Here is a 22,868-nt window from a genome sequence, read left to right as displayed (position 1 = left end):
TTCCTCATGATGCTTCCATTTGGTTTACCAATGAGGAGAGTAACACTGTTGTGTGTGTTTCTGGGAAATAAACCAGGCCACGTAGAGCATGTGTCAGCGGTGAAACATTTGTAAAACTGAAGTGATAGATATGAAAAGCTAGTGAAGAAAAAAGACCACTCTCTGGTAAAAGTGGTAAACCCAGCAGTTTCAATGAAATGAGAGCAGAACTGGTCTAGATTTATACAAATCTAAGTTTGATAAGCAAAACTGTAACTGAGCAATGAGAGGTTTGCTAAGGGAGATGTGGTTGATATGGTATATTTGGGATTCTAAAAAATGTTTAGTTAAGCACCGCATAGACTTGTCATCAAGATTGAAAGCTTTGGAATAAAAGGTGCTGCATCAGCACGGGCACAGAATCAACTAAGAATATCAGTGAATGATTTCTTTTCCTATTTAGAAGGAGAAATATAGCAGGGTTCCATGAGGGTTCATATTAGAAAGAAAGCTTTTCATGATGTATTACTGACCTGGTGAAAGCTGAGGATCCACCACGCCTTTTGCCTTGCCATCCTCATTCACCCATTCCTATATGAACTCTATCCTTGCATCGTTTAGTATTGTGCCTTCCTGTTCACAACTTTTCCTCAGTATACAACAAATTACAATTTCCAGCATTTCATTTGCCATGAACCTACCCTTTCTACCAGCTTGTCCAAATCTCTTTGAAGTCTTTTGCAACCCTCTTCTCTGTAAACTATTTCTCCAAGTGTAATCTCAAAGAATATAGAACAGTACGGGAGAGGGTGAGGCCCTATGGCCCACAATGTTGTGCTGAACTATTTAAGCTAATAGTTAATGTTGTGCTGAAGTAATTAAGCTTATAAGGCAGCATCCATAATTAACACCCAGCACCCAGGTCATGCCCTGTCTCTTAGCAACCATCAGGGAAGAGGCACCTGGAGCCTGAAGGCACATACACAACAATTCAGGAAGAGCTTCTCCCCCTCCACCATCAGATTTCTGAATAAACATTAAACTCATGAACACTACTTCACTACTTCTTTTTCTCTTTTTGCACTACTTATTTAATATATATATATATATATATATATTTACCATAATTTACAGTTTTTATTATTATGTATTGCAATGTACTGCCACATAACAACAAATTTCATTACATATGCCGGTGTTATTAAACCTGATTCTGATTCTGATCTGAAATGATAGAAAATCTGCAGATGCAGGAAATCCAAGCAACACACACACACAAAATGCTGGGGGAGCTCAGCAGGCCAGTCAGTCAGCATCTATGGAAAAAAGTAAACAGCCAACGTTTCGGGCCTAGACCCTTCGTTAGGACTGGAAAAAAAGATGAGGAGTCAGAGTGAGGACTCCTCATCTCTTTTCCAGTCCTGATGAAGTCTCAGCCCGAAACGTCGACTGTACTTTTTTTCCGTAGATGCAGCCTGGCCTGCTGAGATCCTCCAGCATTTTGTGTCTGCATCTGATCTAATCCTTTAAACCTGCACATGGTCAATATCCCTCCATTCTCTGCATATTTGTGTCACTTGCAGAATTGGAAATTGTGCCCTGTAATCCAAATCTAAGGCATTAATCTATACTATGCATAGTGGACAACCTGGTACCATTGCCTGAGGAGCTCCACAGTGTGCTTCCCTCCATTAGGAAAAGCAACCTTTCATCCCTGCTCTGTTCCCTGTTACATCATTAATATTTTCTCCAAGCTGCTACAGCCCTTTTCTTTCCATGGGCTTTTATTTTACTGGCAAGCTGATAATGTAGCATTTTAGCAGCCGCCTTGGGTGTGTCTTCTAGCATACAAGTGTTGCATTCTACACATCCAAGGAAGAACTTGTGTGAGAGGCAGATAGGCACTACTGAGATGCGAAGGAAACTGGCTTGTGAAGACCACAGGTGTTCTTATCCAAGTCATTAGTATACACAAACAACAAAGACCACAGTGCCAAACCCTGTGGTTCACCACTGTTTACAGACTTCCTGTCAGAAAAAGGAATTTTGTCCACTTCTAGCCAATGTTTTTTGGAACAAAGAGAAAGAATTTAGAAAGGACGTTGAAGAGGTTTATCAAAACGATTGCATAGATGAAGGATTTCAGTCATAGACGGGAGAAGCTGGGGTTTTTCATTTTGGCATAGAGAAAGCTGAGAAAGAATCAGATATTTGAAACCATGATGGGTATAAACAGAGTGGAAAGGAAGAAACTACTCCCCTATTCCCTTTGGCATTGAATGAAATTGATTCATAAAAGAACCAAAAAAGGAGGAATTACAATATGAAATGAATGGTCCAGAATGCACTTTCAGGGTGGTAGTAGAGATAGAATTGATTGTATGTAATAGGGTACTACATAAATAAATGAAAGGAAAGGATAAACTCAATAGATCCTGCGGAAATCCAGAACAACACACACAAAATGCTGAAGGAACTCAGCAGATCAGGCAGCATCTATGGGAGGGAATAAACAGTTGGCGTTTCAGGCCGAGATCCTTCATCAGGGAAGGAAAAGGTTTTCAATTGGATGATAAAAGGGCAGTAAGTGTTGCTGAAGTAATTTTGCTTAGATCTGGTACAGTCTTGAAAGGCCAAACGTTGCCCTCCTGTCTGTGATTCCACAGTACTTTCCTGACTGCCTGAGTGGGATTTGAACCAAAGCCTTGCATTAAATGAACTAAAGCCCCAGATCGCTGATCCAATCAAGTAAACACAGTATTACTAATCCACAGATACTAATAACATGAAACTCACTTTAGCTAGTTGGTCATTAAGTAACATTGAAACAAAGCTCACTGCCTCCAGTGTACAGATAGTTAAAGTTGCTGTTGGTGTTTCCTTTGTTATGGTGATACATATTTCTCAGTCATGAAGGGACAGCACCTCACCTTCTTCACACTGACAGATGTCCACAGGAGCTTGTAGATGTAATGAAAGCCAACCTGTTGTCTTTGGAAGTTTGATCCAATCCATCTGGAAATTCTTGCTCAGAAGTGTGAATCAGATTTAACTCGCACATCAAAAGCAAAATAAAGAGTGGAAAAGAGAGGAAGAGATAAAAGAGAGAATCAAAAAGAAACAAACTGTATTTCATCGTAAAAGTCATACTTTTATGGCGAGGAAGCTTCTTTGGCAGAGATTATGACTATGACATACTACCGTTACATCTTCAAGAGGTGATGCCTGAAGAAGGCAGCATTCATCATTAAAGACCCTTACCACCTGGGACATGACCTCATCTCATTATTACTATTGGGAATGAGCTGCAGCAGCCTGAAGATGCACACTCAACACTTCACGAGTGTCTTTTTCCCCTGCATCATCAGATTTCTAAACGGTCCGTGAATCCATTATTCATTTTTTGCACAACTTATTTATTTTGTAATTTCTAGTAATTTTGCAGCAAAACAACAAATTTCATGTCATATAAGATGGTAATAATAAAACTAATCACTTAATGACATAATTAGTGGGTAAATACCTCAACTACATAGACTGCATGTACTCTGGTGTTCAGATATTGCAGAGGAACAAGATAAATCTGAAAGAAGAGAAAATCTGATAGATGCTGGAAGTCCAAGCAACACACACAAAATGCTGGAGGAACTCAACAGGCCAGGCATCATCTATGGAAAAAAAAGTACAGTCAACATTTCGGGCTGAGACCCAACTGACTGCAATTTTGGGATTTAACTGCGCACATGTGCAAACTGAGATCTCATCATTTGTACTGAGAATTCCCTGTGTATAGTATAGGTCCTCTGGGAATTTATGAAATTGTGAGATTTAATTTAAGATGCACTTAGTGACAGAACTTCAGAGTGAAATCTGGGTTACGGGCAGCCAAGAGCCCTGTAGCCCAAAGCCACGTAGCGCACTCAATATTTAGATCCGCACATGCGATCAGCCGCAGTGAGACGTGTATAAGATCACATGGTCACTCACTGCAGTAAATCCTTGCCACTATTTCAGGACAAACTTTTGCTTGTGGATAGTCTGTGGATTCCAAGGAGACAAAACTAGTATTAACTTTTGAGTTACGAAAAGAACTAAAGATGACAGAATGTGTCCAATTTTAAGAGAAAGCCTATTGAGATGCATACAATATTTAATGGTACCAGAGAGATAAAGTAGTTCAATTGAATCACCAGAATATCAGAATCACATTTATTGTTACTGTATTATATGATGTGGAACTTGTTTTGTGGCAGGAGTACAATGCAAAGACATAATATTACCATAAATTACAATATAATTAAATAGTGAATAAAAAGCACAGCAAGGTCATTGTGTCTGTGCACAACTCCTTATTGATCAAATAAACGCATGTACGCAGGAGATGTCTTTAACTGGTGTATTCACATTGCAGCGAGAGAGGGAGAGAGAGAGAAATGTGCATGCATAGTCAACATATCAATGTGCATGCATAGAGTAGTCATTTATCTAAAAGAAATAAATCCATACATTACACTTAGATTAATGCAACATGAAGCTGTCTATGTACAAAACTTTCAATTTTGCTTTCACAACTCATATTCCAAATAAACATGCTTTCACAATAACAGTACATGGCTAAACTTCACAGTTCTAAAGATTCAGTCTTTTGGGGTAGTGTTCTGTTTCTTTCAAGATAGTGCCTCTGGACCTATGGACTGGCATTAGGTTTGGCAGGTGTCTGATCAATGATAACGTTCTTGATGCACCTCTGGGCAAGTGGAGTGGCATCAGGTTTTGTAGGTGTCTTGTCTAAGACAATGTTCTCCATTGCTAGTGTCATGTTACTGTCAGTGACATGTGGGGGGTAAGTCCGGTGGCTGTAGTGTGAATGGCTTATTGGATGCAATTGATTCAGGTGTGTTCTTTGGTTGAGCATCCAGTATCTGGTCCACGACACATCTCCATGTATAATCTCCAACATCCATTGTGTACATCAGTGGTCTAGTTCTTGTAGATATCCTACTGGGTGTCCACTTCTCTTCTCAGTAATCACATGCGAGGACTTCCTGTCTAACCTTGAAGCTCCTTGCTAATTCACTTGGCTGAACTGTTTATTCTGCATGTACCTCCACAGGTTTCAGAGATCTTTGTGAGATCTCAGATTTCTGCTCATGAACAGCATTGCAGATGTTTGATTTGTTGTCGCGTGAACAGAGTTCCGATACACAGAAAGGAAGTTGTCCACTTGTGCTGTTGAGAAACGTCCTTCTTGTCCATAGCTGTAATGGACGTGTTGAATGTTTAGATAAACCTTTCAGCAAACCCGTTCATTGCTGGGTGGTCAGAAGTTGGTTTGAAATGTCTGATGCCATTTTTCTTCATGAATAGTTGGAATCCTTCTGAAGTGTGTTGTTGTCCGTTGCCACTCACAATTTGTTCTGATAAGCCATTTCTAACAGAGATGGTCCTTAGGGCAGAGACAGTCTTAGCTGAGGTGGTTGACTTCACTGGTATAACCTCTGGTTACTTTGAACGAACATCCACAGCAATCAAGAACATGGAGTCCATGATGGCCTAGCGAAGTCAACTCATTGCCATGGTGACGATGGCCACTCCTACGGGTGTGACAGTGCCTGTGGGGTGCATTTTGAACCTTTCAGCATCCCTTCTGAAACACCTTCTCAGTAGCATTAAGCAGCTGTGCCAGTCTCTGGTTAGTACTACCATTTGGGCTGCAGTTGCCTGGTGATGCCACATTGAGAGCTTTGATTGAGTCTAGTTGAGCCAGTCTAATTGGATTTTTCTCAACCTTTCATGTCCAAAAAGTGCTGGCCCTCTTCTTTTCAATACATACAGCTCTAACTGCTGTGTTTGGCCTCCATACATCACATTCACTTTCAGTTTGTCTTTGGAAGACTCTTTTTCACTCGTGTAGGTCTTTGGCATCTCTGAGGTCTTCTCTAATGGTAGCTTAGAAAACAGCTACCATTAGTCAGCCTCTGAAATTTTTGACAAAGCTGATTCTGTATCCAGCTGCGTTTTCAGTTTTACTCCAGACACATCTATAGTGGTCCAGATGAATTTGTGATCTGCCTCAGTAATACTATGCAGTTCTACACAAGACAGCTCAACTTGGTCAGACTCTGTGTTTTCTGATTCTGTTTTACATTCGGTAGCTCTATGTATTTGCTTAGTTTTGTGTGTGAAACTCTTCACTTGGTGTGGTTTCTCTCTTTGGTTGTGCTTTTTGTCCATATTGCACACTCTCTCTATGTGACCTTGTATGTGACACTTCCTGCAAACTTTTTCTTTGAAGCAACAGTCATTTGCAACATGGGTCAATTTGCCACACTGATAACATTTTTGGCTTTTTGTATCATTCAGGGACGTATTGTGCATTTCACATTCTGAACCCTTTCTCTGTAGTTCTGCTGCGTCCTTTGCTACAGTCTCTAATGATATTGCAATGGTCAATGCCCTTTCTAAGGCTTGGTCTCTTAATGCCAGTAGCCTCTTTGGAGTGCTTTGACTATGCATGCCATGTACAAGCCTGTCCCTTAATGCATTAAAGTTTCATCTCTAAAGTTACAGCACTGGGAAAGTTTGTGCAGTTCTGCAATGTATTCAGAAATGCTTTCATCCTTTGACTGCTTCCTTTTGTAAAATCTAAATTTCTCAGCTATTACCAACAGTTTAGGCTCAAGTGATTTGGTAAAATTGTAACAATTTCATCGAACATCTTGCTTGCTGGCTTTTCAGGGGTTACTAAGTTGTGTAAGAGACTGTACGTTCTAGCACACATTAAGTTAAGAAGCGAGAGGGCTTTCTTTTGCCCCTCCACATTGTTTGGGTTACAGTACAGTTCCATCTTTTCGATATATGACTCCCAGCCTTCAACAGTGTTATAAAATTCGTCAACTTTCCTGACTGGAAACCATTGCCATGTTATTTTCACTTTAAGTTTTCTAGTTGTGTCTTCCACTGTGTACTATGCAGACAGTTACTCATTTGTCCCTTTGTTAGTGTCCGTGATGGCCTTCATACTTTTTAACTTTTGTCCCCTAACTGTTGGCGCAGTTGGTGATATTCTTTGTCATTCAGGTTCATACTTGTTGCCAATTTGTGCACAGCTACATATCAATTAAATAAAAGCACACATGCGGGAGATGGCTTTAACTGGTGTATTCACATTGTAGCGAGAGAGAGAGCAATGTGCATGCGTAGACAACAGATCAATGTGCATGCACTGACAATAGATGAATATGCATGTTTAGGGGAGTCATTGGTTTAAAAGAATTAGATCCATTGTAGTGTTTATGGGACCATGCAGAAATCTAATGCAGAAGGGCAAAAGCTTTCTCTGAATCATTGAGTGTGAGTCTTCAGGCTCCTGTACTCCCTCCCTGATGTTAGTAACGAGAAGAGGGTCATAAAAAGAAAATTCCTAATGGTGTGTTAATATTTAGAATGGATTCTCGCACAGCAAAGTGGAACTTGGTTATCATTTATGAATTAATTATATACCATGCGATATGGCACAATTTCAGTTTCTGGATGGAGCATTTAATTTCCATATAGATTGATATATATAAAAAATGTTACACATTTCCCTTATGGCCAAACTTCTAATCTTAACAACACAATAGGGAAATATCCCTCTTCTTTGTCCTACTTGCTGATATCACCACCCCTACTGTAGTGAATATTTATCTCAACATGTGTGGCATGTATTATATTCTAATAGCACGCAAAACATTTCATACAGTATGCACAGTGTGAACAAATACATTAAAACTTGGTGAAAAATTAATACTTGAAAGTTTTGTAAGTGTATGTGTATATGCATGCAAATGTATACGTATGTGTTTACAGTACTTCACTATTTTATCTAAACTAGCTTTTTCTCTCCTGCAGTGATGGCTTCAAGCAACTTGCAATTTATGATCATTTTCAACCACTTCCACGGTATGCATAACTTGATAGTTTGGACTGAGGTAACACAGAAAATATTGCATTAACCTCTGTCAAACATTATGTAGCTATAATGTGATTCTCAATAGCAGTTTACAAAGCTAGTTAATCTTTAGATTTAAAGCAACCATAAACTTGATTTTACATTGTTGTTATCAGATCATATTTTGTAGGCAAGTTTCTTTCTCTATTAAGATGTTTATTTCTTATAAATTCTCTGCAGTGTTATTTGTTTGCAGTAAATCAATTCAGTAATATAGTATTTTTTTCCCCAATTACTTCCCTTCTTGCTTTCCCAACTTCATAGGATGACAAACCAAAGTGGTCAAGGTGGGTAAATTACAAGGTTTCTTAAAACTGCTCTGACTATGACAAAGAGGAGTCAGGCTATCTGATTTTCTTCTCCCGCTTGCTGTCGTAGTCCTGTCATCATAGTTCAGGTTTCTTGATAGTTTGACAATTTCCTCATTTGTTAGACAGGCCTTGATCTTGATTAACACACGCAAAATGCTGGGTGATTCAACAGATCAAGTAGCATCTGTGAAGATTAATAAACTGTCGATGCTTCGGGCCGAGACACTTCATCAGGACTAGAAAGGAAGGAGAAATATGCCAGAATAAAAAGGTGGGGGTAGGAGAAGGAGGACCAGCTAGTTAGAAGGTGATAGGTGAAGCCAAGTGGGTGGGAAAGATAAAGGGCTGGAGAAGAAGGAATCTGATAAGAGAGTGGACTATGGGAGAAAGGGAAGAAGGAGGGGCACTGGATGGAGGTGATAGGCAGGTGAGAAGAGGTAAAAGGCCAGAGTGGGGATTAGAAGAAGAGGGAAGGCAGAGGGGAAAAGAAAAAAATAGTAAAAAAAAAACACACTGGAAAGGGACATTGATGTTCATGCAAACAAGTTGGAGGCTTCCTAGACGAAATATGAGGTGTTCTTCCTCCAACCTGAGAGTGGCCTCATCGTGGCAGAAGAGGAGGCTATGGACTGACATATCAAAACAGGAATGGGTATAGGAATTAAAATGGCTGGCCACCGGGAAATTCCTCTTCGGCAGATTGAGCAGAGGAGCTCAACAAAGCAGTTCCTCAATTTACATTGGGCCTCACCAACGTAGAGGAGGCTGCATCAGGAGCACTGGATACAATAGACGACCCCAATAGAGTTAATCCTGTTCTTTGGCAGCTTCTGTGAGAAAAGACTTGTATTTAGGAAATGTCTTTTATTGGTTCTTTCTTGATTTAGGCACATTCAATTTACAAATTTTCACCTCTAATGATCTTCTGGGTACAACTTCAATGTACAAAGCCATATCTTTGCTATAAGGAATAGCATGCTCCTTCCTCATTATTTTGATATTTCCATAATGCATTTTGGCCAGTCTTTTCAACTTATACTTGACAAAATATTTTCCAGGAATTCATTCCTGTGGTGTTAATGTCGAGCCAATTTGGCATTGTTTAGTATGTCTCACCATTACATTATAGGAAATGGAACATCAAATCTGACACAGCAGGCTCCAAAAAACAGTAATTGCATGCTCCTGTTGACCCTCCATAATTTTTATCAGTGCATCATAGAAAGCATCCGATCCTGGATGCATCAAAACTAGGTATGGAAACCTCTCTGCCCAAGATCATAAGAAGTTGCAGCTCAATTCATCATGAAAACTAGCTTTCCCTCTAATGACTCTGACTATACTTGTTGTGCCTCAGAAAAGCAGCCAGCGTAATTGAAGACCCCTTTCACCCGGGACATTCTCATCTCTCCCCCTTTGCATTAGCAGAAAATACAAAAAACTGGAAAACATGCAGCACCAGCTTCTGTACTATTGTATTAAAGCTCTTGAACAGACCTCTTGTACATTGAAAATGAACTCTTGACCTTACAATCTCACTTGTCATAGCCGTTACACCTTATCATCTATCTGCACTTCAGTTTCTCTGTAAGTGTAACACTATATTCTGCTTTCTGTAATTGCTTCTCCCTTAAGCTCCCTCAAAAGTATTTATGTATTGAAATGTATAGATGACTTACAAAACTCAGTTTCTCACTGTATCTTGGTACATGTGGCAATAATAAACCAACACTAGTACAAATCGACACAGGTAATTTATTTCAGTGAAATTGATAGATTCTGTCTCAGACACTGGGAATAACGATTCTGCTGTTATCCTCCTTTACATCAACCGGAAAGAGCAGACAGTGAATCCTTTTAACGTTTCATTTGGAAAATGTCACCACAGAATGTGCAGTATTTCCCCCAGAACCTCACTGAAACATCTGCTCGCCAGTTTTGAGTATGAGGACTGAGTTGCTACTAGGATTTGAACGAGACTTCTGGCAGGTACATTTCCAGTTGCGTAAATGGAATGAACTAGATTTCCCCTCAGATGTTACTCCGAGTGAAACCTCTCAGACTCTCTGGCATTATCTTCACCATCATAGAAGCTCAATTTAGTTATATGTTTGTCTCCTGTAATGAAGGTAACTGAGCAATTTGGTAAACAGCTGATAGGAAACTGAGCAACGGAATTGATCCATTGAGTATGTCCGCAGGAAAATGAACCTCAGGGTTGTATATGTTGACATATATGTCTTTTGATAATAAATTTATTTGAACTTTAAACCATTAATGCTGTGCTCATGGAGACCAAAATTTAAGTGTAAAAATTTGAAATTTAAAATCCTTGTTAGTATTATCCTTCCACTAGGTCTTATAACAAAGCGCAATAAACTCAGAGTGGATCTATTCAGTAGCACATTTATTATCTGCAAGGGGAAGTTCGCCTTCACTCCTTACTATGGATGGCAGGTAGCTTGCGAATTACAGCTTACAAAGTTGGTTTTTATGTAGCTCAGTGGTTATCAGTTCGAGCTGACTCAGTCCTCCCACATAGTAGCTGCAGTCTGGTCTTTCATCCATTCTAGATCACACAATGTACCAATCCCCCCCTTAGTTACCTTCCCCTGGTTAAACAATTAACAAAACGTTACATGCCTTCAGTCGCATATAACCATATAACAATCACAGCACGGAAACAGGCCATCTTGGCCCTCCTAGTCCGTGCCGAACTCTTAATCTCACCTAGTCCCACCTACCCGCACTCAGCCCATAACCCTCCACTCCTTTCCTGTCCATATACCTATCCAATTTTACCTTAAATGACACAACTGAACTGGCCTCTACTACTTCTACAGGAAGCTCATTCCACACAGCTATCACTCTCTGAGTAAAGAAATACCCCCTCGTGTTTCCCTTAAACTCTTGCCCCCTAACTCTCAAATCATGTCCTTTCGTTTGAATCTCCCCTTCTCTCAATGGAAACAGCCTATTCACGTCAACTCTATCTATCCCTCTCAAAATTTTAAATACCTCGATCAAATCCCCCCTCAACCTTCTACGCTCCAATGAATAGAGACCTAACTTGTTCAACCTTTCTCTGTAATTTAAGTGCTGAAACCCAGGTAACATCCTAGTAAATCGTCTCTGCACTCTCTCTAATTTATTGATATCTTTCCTATAATTTGGTGACCAGAACTGTACACAATATTCCAAATTTGGCCTTACCAATGCCTTGTACAATTTTAACATCACATCCCAACTTCTGTACTCAATGCTCTGATTTATAAAGGCCAGCGTTCCAAAAGCCTTCTTCACCACCCTATCTACATGAGACTCCACCTTCAGGGAACTATGCACTGTTATTCCTAGATCTCTCTGTTCCACTGCATTCCTCAATGCCCTACCATTTTCACTGTATGTTCTATTTGGATTATTCCTGCCAAAATGTAGAACCTCACACTTCTCAGCATTAAACTCCATCTGCCAACGTTCAGCCCATTCTTCTAACCGGCATAAATCTCCCTGCAAGCTTTGAAAACCCACCTCATTATCCACAACACCTCCTACCTTAGTATCATTGGCATACTTACTAATCCAATTTACCACCCCATCATCCAGATCATTTATGTATATTACAAACAAATATACATTCACTTTGCTATATACTCTTAGCATATAGCAAAGCACTCTGGGATTATACCGATTCCATTTTGCACATTACTATATTATAAATATATAAAGATCACAAAGCTTCAAATTTATTTCCACAGTATATTTAACATTATGACTTTAAACATAACTTTTGGCCAAGTTGCTATGGTGAATGATGACCAAAACCATAAAGATATAATATCCAGATTGATACAGGTGTAGAAAGTTGCTCAAATTACGTGTGATTTCACCAACCACTGATGGATAATTATACTCGGGCATTTCAGCGCTCTGTGAGTTTCATGTTGCCGGTGATAAGGCACAGGGACCAATCTCTTTTATGAAGATTTCAACAATGTTATCAGACTGTTCTAATAATGACTTATTAAATTGTTTATTCAGAAAATTGAGGTTTTTTGGTCTTGGCTATAAATGTATCCCAGAAATTAGCTACGCTGGATTGACCTTTATCATCATAGAAACATAGAAAACCTACAGCACAATACAGGCTCTTCGGCCCACAAAGTTGTGCCGAACACGTCCCTATCTTAGAAATTACTAGGCTTACCTATAGCCCTCCATTTTATTAAGCTCCATGTGCCTATCTTAAAGAGTCTTAAAAGATCCTATTGTATCCATGTTAAGGTATTTAATGGCATATGTTCGATATTGCAACAATGAATACACTTGACTAGCTATTGTGAAGTCACAGAAACTAATAAATACATAAATCCAGTCCTGTCTTTGAGGCAATGATTATGCGACGGTTCCCATTGCAAACAGGAAGACTTAAACACTGTTTTCACTGATCTTTGAAAAGTTTAAAGTAAATTCAAAGATAATTCATGATCAATGTACACAGCCCTGAGATTCATTTTCTTTCAGGCATTCACAGTAGAACACAGAAATATAATAAAATCATTGAAAAAGCTATACACAAACTACATGGGGTGCCACAGTAGCAAAGCAGTTAGCTTGACAGCATTACAGGTTGGGGCGTTGGAGTTGGTAGTTCAATTCCAGAGGCATTTGTAAGGAATTTCTATGTTCTCCTCATTGGTTTCCTTCAGACGCTCTGGTTTCCTCCCACAGTCCAAATGCATACTGATTAGTAGGTGAATGGTCATTGTAAATAGTCCAGTGATTCGGCTAGGGTTAAGTAGGTGGTTGGAGGGCAGCACAGCCCATTGGGTGGGAAGAGCCTGTTCCACACTGTGTCCCTATATAAATAGATAGATAGATAGATAAAACAAAGAGTGGTGAACATCCGATTTGCAAAACAGACAATCTGTGCAAATGCAAATAATAAATAAACAAGCAAACACATAGATAAATAAATAAATACTTGATTAATTAATAAACATGGAGGACTTCAGTTGTCCTTGAAAGCGAGATCATAGGTTCTGGAATCAGTTTATAGTTGAAGTGAAGTTAGCTATGCTGGTTCAGGAGCCTAATTTTTGAAGGGTTATAACTGTTCCTGAACCTGGTGGTGTGGGACCTAAGGCTCCTGTATCTCCTCAATGGCAGCAGCAAGAAAAGAGCATGGCCTAGATGGTGGGGGTCCTTGTAAATGGATGCTGCTTTCTTGTGGTAGTGCTCCTTGTAGATGTGCTCAGTGGTGGGCAGGGCTTTTCCTGGGGTGGACTGCACTGTGTCTGCCTCTTTTTGGAGGCTTTTCTGTTCCTGGGCATTGCTGCCTCAAATGACCTCAAATAGAAAATGTTCTTGTTTCATCCAGATATATATCAGGCAATACATGAGTTAATTGTGGCACATGCTGCAGACAGGGATGTGGATAGGGACTGGAAGTGCAATTCAGTTTATGTGCCAATGAGTTCCAGAATGAAATTGTTGAAAAGGTGATTATAGCATCTATATGTTCTTTAGCAAGAGAGATAGCAGCACTAGAGTTTGAATTAATAAATCTATCCATTTAACGTCAGTAGATTTAGATGTATGTTTCCTTCCCCTATAAGATATGAGTAAGGGAACATTTGCATGCTCTTTTAATATACAATATATTAATTGTTTAATTATATCCAGGTTAAAATATTGCTTTGACCAAGATTTTTTTACAGAGTTCACTGAAACTTATTTTTTGTTTTTCACAACGAATGTACAATACGTTGCTGTTGTCGTTAACAAAAGTGAGAAAACCTTCAGATGCTGAAAGTCCAAGCAACACACATAAATGTTGGAGGAACTCAGCAGGCCAGGCAGCATCTATGGAAAAGAGTAAACAGCCAACATTTCAGGCTGAGACCCTTCAGCAGGTCCACAGATCCTGCCTGGCCTGCTGAGTTCCTCTAGCAGTTTGTGTGTGTTGACTGTTTTCATTAACAATTTTTTCTCTATTTAGATTTTTCATTTGTGGTCCAATTCAATGTGGCAGCCTTGCTTAATAAGCTCTCGTGCCTGATTGCAAGGTGGTGACAGCAGGAAATCAAAATGATTTCAATCAAACCCTTTCAGCTCTACTGGCAGTTCGCTTTCACTTGTTTGTGATTTGGCTTTTAGCAACCATTCTTAATTTCTCCTCACTTTACTGATTCAGTAATTGTTTAATTTGCTGTGAATTTGTCTCTGGATGAATTGCACTTGTTTCCACTTTGAATTCTCATTGTGCCATATCCTTCATGAACATTTGCAAAGTGTATTACTAACACTTTGCCCAAGGCAGAGACACTTCCAGTTTTATTTGTATTTTGTATTTTGCAGCTGTTTTTAATGTTAATGATTTCACCAATCCATCACAAATAGTGCAGAGTCAATACTATTTATCGTGCAAATATTTTTGAGATCATTTAATGTGCAAGCAAGTCATGTGTTTTCAGCACCCAGCTCCATGCTGTGTTAAAGAGGTGTTGATCACAAAGAATCTGTCATTGATATATGAGGTTTAGTCACTGGGTGCAGCAGAAAATGAATCAGGATTGCCATTCATCAAAGTAGTTACAGTACATGTATTCAGGGTTGGATTATTATCTTCACTACTTCTTTGTTCAGCATTCCTTAACTTATTAAATTAATAACCATGGATGCCTAATCTTATCATCCAAAAAAGAAACAATTCTTTATAAATGAGGCAATCTCAACTAAAAGCAAATCTTAGGTAATCTAGGTTAATTACCATTGTAAGCTTTGAAAGAATTGTGCCCTACTGATTTTAACTGAAGAAGTGAAATATTTATTATTGCTTATATTATCTGCAGTATTTCCTATTTCCTCAGTGGCAGAGAGCCAAGGTAGATTCATTCTAATAAAGTCTCCAATCCTGTTTGAATTGGATTGATCTACCACACATTACAGGTTCTTGAGACAAATATTTATGTTTTTATAATCTGCTATTTTCAACTAAAATATCTGCACAAGTTACTAAAACATTCAGATCTGTTTCATGCTTGTTTTTACTGCGTCATTGAGTAAAAAGTGTGTAAATAGTTACTGGGCTATTAATTTGTGTCATTTAGATAGTGAGTCCAAATTGTAATTAAATATACCACTTATCTGGTGGAATTCATTCTGCTAGTTAGTGCAGATAAATGTATTTAATAACCAGATTTATGATTATTAAGGAAATAATTGTGAAATATTATATTAAATTACAAGCTGACAGTCATAACGTACATAACTCAGAATAGAAAAGAATTAGCAACATAAAGCAAGATTTTTTTGAAATTAAAAAAGCTGTATTGAGTTAGGAAATTACATCATACTGGAATGCATATCCTTATCCAGTTTCAATCTGTGCATTTAAAATGGGGGTGTTAACTCATGTATTTTACAAAGAGGAATGTATTTGGAGATATTTTTGTCCTTGCAGGTATGGTCTCCAGTGTAAATTGGTGGAGCATAAATTTTCTCATAAAGGAAAATTAATGAATTGCTTTGATTAAAGCTCCTTCCATGATTTCAGGATTACACAGCCAATAAAGTATCAGTTTGAAGTTTAGTTATTCAATTCAGGAAATATAGCAGCAAAATTTTATTTAGCTCAGTCTGAATATCAGCAGTCTAGCCATTGACCAGCTAGTTTTCTTTTAGGTTTAACATGGGTGAAATAATATTGCAGTGAAGTTGTGGGACAAGAATCCAGAGATATGCATTCAAATCCCATCATTGCATCTGGGGAATTAAATGAATTAAGTAAATCTAGAATTTATGCCAATCTCAGTAATTAAGCTCTTGGGTTTTCATAAGTACTAATGTAATTCACTCATCATTTTATGGAGGAGAATATTCGCCAATCTTGCCGAGACTAGACTAAATGGGACTCCAGACCCACCATATTAGTCCAAAAAAACCCAACAGGTCAAGAAGCTTCTGTGAGAAAGAAAAAGAAGTAATATTTCAACTCAAAGGCTGTTTCTTTCAGCATGGATGCTAACTGACTGCTTAAGTTTCCTGCATAATTACTGATTTCCATTATTTGCAGCTTATTGACTTTCAGTCCAGAAATGTAGTTATTTCTTAGCTCTCACTTGGGAATGGGCAATAAATAGCAACATTTTCAAGCTTGCACATGTAGGCTCCTCCGAGTCTCCACCCAGCTAACAAGAGTCATCTGTCACTCGCTTTCAACTCATCACCTACAGCCTATTTAAACCTATCCACAATCATTGTTCACTCATACAGGCCAGTCACCCTCAACTGTTGCTCCCCGCCTTCGGTTACCTCATTCTCTGTGGGTTTAGCATCTGTTCTCTCTTGTTTTGTGGCCCATCATAGCTTGTAATTTTGCAGTTGATTATTAAAGTTATTGCTCACCTACTAAATCATTTCCGCCGCTCTGCTTTTGCATTAAGCCTCCTCTACATTTCCTGACATAGAATTAAAATAAAATCAGGAGGTAAAACAGCACAGCCAGCCAGCAGGGGAAAACATTCAATCTACTGAAACAAAAATCACTAAAAATACCATTTGCAACTGGGCTGAATTCTGCAGCGAGCCAGGTAGGACAGGTATTGTAGAGCAATAGTAGTACTGCCTTGAATGGTTTGCACAGGGATATGATTATGTTAATTTTCCTTGACTGTGAAGTAAAGATTCCAGATGTTCATTGGCATCCCAAATAAAGGCTAAACAGGAAATGAACAAGAAACCTTCTGAACAGTGGCAGACATGATCAGATGGGAGCTGAAACTCAGACCATATGTGTTGCATAGCTGTTGTTCAGCAGGCCACTTTGAAACAGCGTTGCTCTCAGAATCATCAATTGTAGGATTTCAAGTTTTTCCCGATCATTCTTTGCTGACTTTTCACTTTGTGGTATTAATAGAAATCAGAATTAACAATGCACTTGACAATGAATTTGTGAAGTCACGACTTGCAGGAGTGATACCTCTCCCTCCCTTGTTGGTGACAGAAAGAGAGCTTGTGGCATTCCGAACTGCTAGGATGAACAGGATTTTTTGATGGACTGTATATCATGGTCCCTTTGAGAGCTTTGCTATTGCTTGCATGGTGTGTGAGGGGGACTATTTTCTGCTGGAACAAGTAGGGGGAGAGGGAGGTTTGATGCTTTGCTGATACTTGTGTATGGGAGTGGGGCTTGGGGTGCCAGCATTTTTCTGTCATTCATTCTTTTTCTTCTGTTTCATGGATTTCTGTGAAGAGTAAGAATTTCAGGTTGTATACCATATACATTCTCTGATATTAAATGGAACCATTGAACCATTTCAAGGTGATTTCAACATTGCAGGAAAGAAGGTCAAGAATGGGAAGTATATTTCTGGTTTCTTATGTTTCATTGTCTATTTTTAGAACATTAAAAGATAGGAAACAAGAGTAGTAGACTGAATAAAGGATTGATCATTCGCAACTGGAGATTAGAATAAGTTTCTTCATTCAATAATTGCTGCATCCATGGAATTGTCCACTCAAAAAAGATCGTGGAAGCTCAATTACTGAGTGTATTCTAATATGAATTGTTAGATTGAGGGAAGTCAGAGGGTATGGGGTTAGTGCATGGAAGAGGAGCCGTGACCGAAGTGAGCGGTGAAGCAAGCCTACTTCTGCTTCAACAACTTGTCCATGTATGGTTTTGCACTTGGTCTTAAGTACTTAATTGCTGTTTCCCAAACATTACTGTGTGTGTATTGGTTCTTGCGTGCACATTAATAGTAATGATGAGTGGTCTTCAAAATTATTCCATTGTATGTAAAATGCTGTGCATGGAGATGTGGTCAATGAAATTTGATGGCTTTAGGAGGAGCAAATGTGTGTGACGATATTACAGGGCGTAAATGTGCAAGTACGACTGTGGCCTTAAGTTAGATGTAGTTTTAGTGGCATGTTTGCAACTCAGTTCCCCAAACCAACACCGCCCTCTTGCATGTGTCCCCTGCTTTGAAATATTAATGTAATGGTTAACCTCCAGGTTGAGTCGGTCGTGAAGAAGGCGAATACAATATTGGCATTCATTTCTAGAGGTACAGAATATAAGAGCAGAGATGTGATGTTGAGGTTCTATAAAGCACTCGTGGGACCACACTTGGAGTATTGTGTGCAGTTTTGGGCTCTTTATTTTAGAAAGGATATACTGACATTGGAGAGGGTTCAGAGAAAATTCATGAGAATGATTCCAGGAATGAAAGGGTTATCGTATGATGAATGTCTGGCAGCTCGTGGGTTGTATTCCCTGGAGTTCACAAGAATGGGGGGGTGGATCTCATAGAAACATTCCAAATGTTAAAAGGCCTGAACAGATTAGATATAGCAAAGTTGTTTCCCATGGTAGGGGAGTCTAGGTCAAGAGGGCATGACTTCAGGATTGAAGGACGTCCATTTAGAAGAGAGATGCGGAGAAATTACTTTAGTCAGAGGGTGGTAAATCTGTGGAATTTGTTGCCACGAGCAGCTGTGGAGGCTAAGTCATTGGATACATTTAAGGCAGAGATAGATAGATTCTTGATTAGCCAGGGAATCAAAGGGTATGGGGAGAAGGCAGGGGAGTGGGGATGACTGGAAGAATTGAATCAGCCCATGATTGAATGGTGGAGCAGACTCGATGGGCCAAATGGCCTACTTCTGATCTTATATCTTATGGTCTTATAAAAGGTGTTTTGATAAAGAGCAAATTTGGGATTTTCTGAGAAAAGGTTGGGAACCTGATTTGTGGATCTGCTTGAAAGGTTGCACTGCAGCTATTTGCGCTGGTTCATGAAGGAGCAGCTCAGGCTTTACTTCATGCAAGGTGGTGCCTGCAGCAGCATCTCGGAAATTTAGGCAGGATGTTAAAAAATAGGTACCGTAGATTCCGGACTACAGAGCGCACCTGATTAAAAGCCGCTGGCTCTAATTTTAGAAATAAAATCAATTTTTTACTTGTAAAGGCCGCACCGGATTTTAGGCCGCACCGGATTTTCGGCCGTAGGTGTCCCACGTTGTAATATGAGATATTTACACAGAAAGATATTACACGTGAGGATTTTTTAAACTTTTAATTAAATCCATATGGTAACAAAAACAAATACATATTGCAAATGCTTTTTTTCGAACCGTGCCCGTAACGCGGCTACTTTTAAATATACGTTGCGTATACTTCTTTACTGAACAACATTCCAATATCTCCTAACGACTGGTAAAAAATATATATACTGCAGCCTACCAGGAAAAGTTATTGATCGCCTTTAACTTAAAAGCAGCGTTTTCGCTCCGCCGCTCGACCCCCGCCGTCCCATTTTATCGCAAACGGCATTTAAAAGCAGCGTTTCGCTCAGATCTAATGCCGCTCGTGTAATGCGCTCCCTCCCTCCTTCCCGTTTATCGCAAACTGGTATCCCACAAGACGCGGCGAAACCGGGTGTGATGTCATAGCATCCCGCGATGTAGTACAGAAAACAAATATAGTTAAAACTCTTCTAACTTTAACTAGAAAATGAATTACTAAGCGAAAATATTATAAACTAAATAACTGCCATAAAGGCAGCACAATGCTTTTCTTCGAGTGTTTTCCATGTTGATGAGGGTGAGTACAAATGACTGATTTACAATAATTTAATTGTGAAAGTGCGCTTGATTTATCGTACAATTTCATTGGACCTCTGTGAACTACTCATCAATTTTATTGGTCTACTGTTACGAGGCAAAATGTTTACGAGGCGGCATGAAAAAAAATCATGCATTAGCCGCTCCGTTTTAAAGGCCGCAGTGTTCAAAGCTGTTCAAAATGTGGGAAAAAAGTAGCGGCTTAAAATCCGGAATCTACGGTAAATTCTATGTGGGTCTCAAGACTCCTGGGACAGAGAAGGTATGACCAATCCCTGATACGTCTCCACCTTGCAAAAACACAATCACTGAACAAACCTGAAGCTAAAAAGCAACTTTCCTGAGATGGTTGATGATTGAAGCAGTACAGTGGTGTAGCTAGTAGAACTGTTACTCACAGCTGCACCGACTGAGGTCCAACCCTGACTTCCAGTGCTGCTGTGTGGAGTTAGCAGGTTCTCCCACGTGCCAAAGACGTGGGTTGGTAGAATAATTGGAGACAATAAATTGTACCTAGTCTATCAGTAAATAATAAAATTTGGTACCAATTGATGAGAATGTGGGGAGAAATATTTTAAAAATAGGGTATATATAGAGTTAGTGTTAGTGTGTGGTTGATAATCCATCTGGTGTGCCAAAAAGTCTTTTTCTGACTCTGCCGAGTCAGAATCTAATTAGCTCTGCAGCTACTTCGCTGAAATCTTCGCAAATACTATTCACCTCATGTCAGTTGTGCGACGGTGCGGTCATTCATGAAGCACAATTGAGTTCAGGTTGTTGCCGGTTTGTGGACGTTGTTTTGCTTGCTGGTGTCACTCCCAATAACAATGGAGATGTCCTGCTTGTTCTCATTATGCTTACCAGACCGTGTTTTATTTCGCCAGCTGGGAGAGCAGCCCTTGGACGGCGTGTTCGGTTTTCTGTGGAGGTGGAATACAAACACGAAGTGTCCCTTGCATTGAAGAGAACATGTATGGTGAAATCATCCCTGTGGAGGAATGGAAGTGCATGTACACCTTTAAACCTCCAGTCATTCAAAGCTGCAACCTTTTCGACTGCCCTAAGTGGATTGCCATGGAATGGTCACCAGTAAGATCATCTTTATTTTAGGAGCGGTTGTGATGGTAAACTGGATATCCTCATAAAAACTGTTTAAAATCCCAGAATTTCTAATTATGTTATTTAAGCTCCACCTATAGCCTATTTGGACACCAAATTTCCTTCATAATGTAACACCCTAAAGAAACTATTGTGTGCAATCGCCAATCAGCTTAATCTGGAATATCATGATTTTGCCTACATTTTCCAGCTCTCATAGCACTCACCAGGAAATATGATGTTTCAGCAGAACTTTGCATTCTCCTGGATTAAAAAGTGGCTAAAAACTATATCATGTCAACAGTTCAGTGAATGAACAACTCATCTGTAGTGATGCTTTCAAGGATCCAATCTTACTAACTCATGGAACAATTAGGTTTCACTTCCTCTGAAAGCATGCCAAGTTAAATAAATAATACGAAATATTTTCCCAAACTACTTTTTCTGAAATATTTATTTTTATAGGGTTAATGAAACGAGAACAAACTTGAGAGAAGGCTACTGTTACTTAGCTTGTTTCAATGACCAATATATACCAATTGTTTGAAGATGGAAGCTGAGAGGATTCTCTTGTGTTACAGTGCACGGTAACCTGTGGCCGAGGTCTGCGTTATCGAGTTGTATTGTGCATAGACTACAGAGGACAGCATACAGGAGGTTGTAATGCTCAACTCAAGCCTCATATAAAGGAGGAGTGCACAGTGCCAATTCCGTGTTATAGAACTAAAGGTAACTATGAAACAAAGCAGCTACCTTGCTGTCCAATCATCTATATTGTGTTAATTGTCAAGAGAAATTTCTTTCCATTGTTAAGAATCGTCAGTCAGAATAATAATGTGACAAATTAGGTGCTGTTGTAATGTGGTGGACTGACCTCTACTTTGTGGAGGTCAGGTGGCAACTTTCAGACACCTCCTCTTACTGCCCCTTGAAAGGGATCACACACCAAACCATCAGGTCATAGTCTCCCACATCATTACTAACCTCATCAAATCTAAAGATCTCACCAATCTAATAGTTACCTTGCACTGCTCATTTCTACCTCCTATCTAAGATCCACAAACCTGACTGTCTAGCCTAGGCCCATTCTCTTTGCCTGCTCCTGCGCCACTGAACTTGTGTTTACATACATTGACTCCATTCTACCTCTCCCCCCGGTCCAGTCCCCTCTCATCTACATCCGTGATACTTCATGTGCTCTTGATCTCCTCAAAAAAACTTCAGTTCCCTGGCCCTGACCACCTCATCTACACCATGGATGTCCAGTCCTTATACAGAGCTATCCTCCATCAAGAAAGATTTAAAGCTCTCTGCTTCGATCTTGACAAAGGACCCAACCAGTTCTTTACTATTCTCCACCATCTGGCAGAATTGGCCTCACCTTCAACAAGTTCTCACTTTCTCCAAAGCCAAGGGGTAGTCATGGGCATCCACATGAGTCCCAGCTATGCCTACCTTTTTGTTGGCTACATGGAACATTCCTTGTTGCAAGCCTTCCCTAGTAGTGCTCCTTAATTCTTTCTGTACTACATTGATGACTGCATTGGTGCTGCTTCATGCACTCATGCTGAGTTCGTCAATTTCATCAACTTTGCTTTGAATTTCCACCCTGCCCTTAAATTCACTTGGTCTATTTCTGATACCTTGCTTCTTTCTTGATCTCTTTATCTCCATCTCTGGAGACAAACTGTCTGCTGGCATCATTTATAAAACTCCCGATTTCCACAGCTATCTTGACTATATCTTCTCCCACTCTGTCTCCTATGAAAATGCCATTCCTTTTTCTCAGTCCCCTTGTCTCTGCTTCCCATGTTGAGGCGTCCCTTTCCAGGACATCAGATATGTCCTCTTCCTTC

At 39.5% G+C, this 22,868-nt stretch overlaps 1 protein-coding gene across 1 annotated transcript in view; it reads left to right on the top strand.

Annotated features, from left to right (window-relative positions):
* Positions 1–22,868, top strand: part of adamtsl3 (ADAMTS-like 3) — a 726,995-nt gene that overhangs the window by 540,794 nt on the left and 163,333 nt on the right. Inside the window, 3 exon segments of the mRNA XM_073033006.1 lie at positions 7,873–7,923; positions 20,799–21,003; positions 21,594–21,741. Of these exon segments, the coding sequence (XP_072889107.1) occupies positions 7,873–7,923; positions 20,799–21,003; positions 21,594–21,741 (404 nt within the window).

Source organism: Hemitrygon akajei, chromosome 30 (genome assembly GCF_048418815.1).
Source record: "Hemitrygon akajei chromosome 30, sHemAka1.3, whole genome shotgun sequence".
NCBI lineage: Eukaryota > Metazoa > Chordata > Chondrichthyes > Myliobatiformes > Dasyatidae > Hemitrygon > Hemitrygon akajei.
The sequence above is the reverse complement of the archived record's forward strand: the minus strand, read 5'-3'. Positions and strand labels throughout refer to the sequence as shown.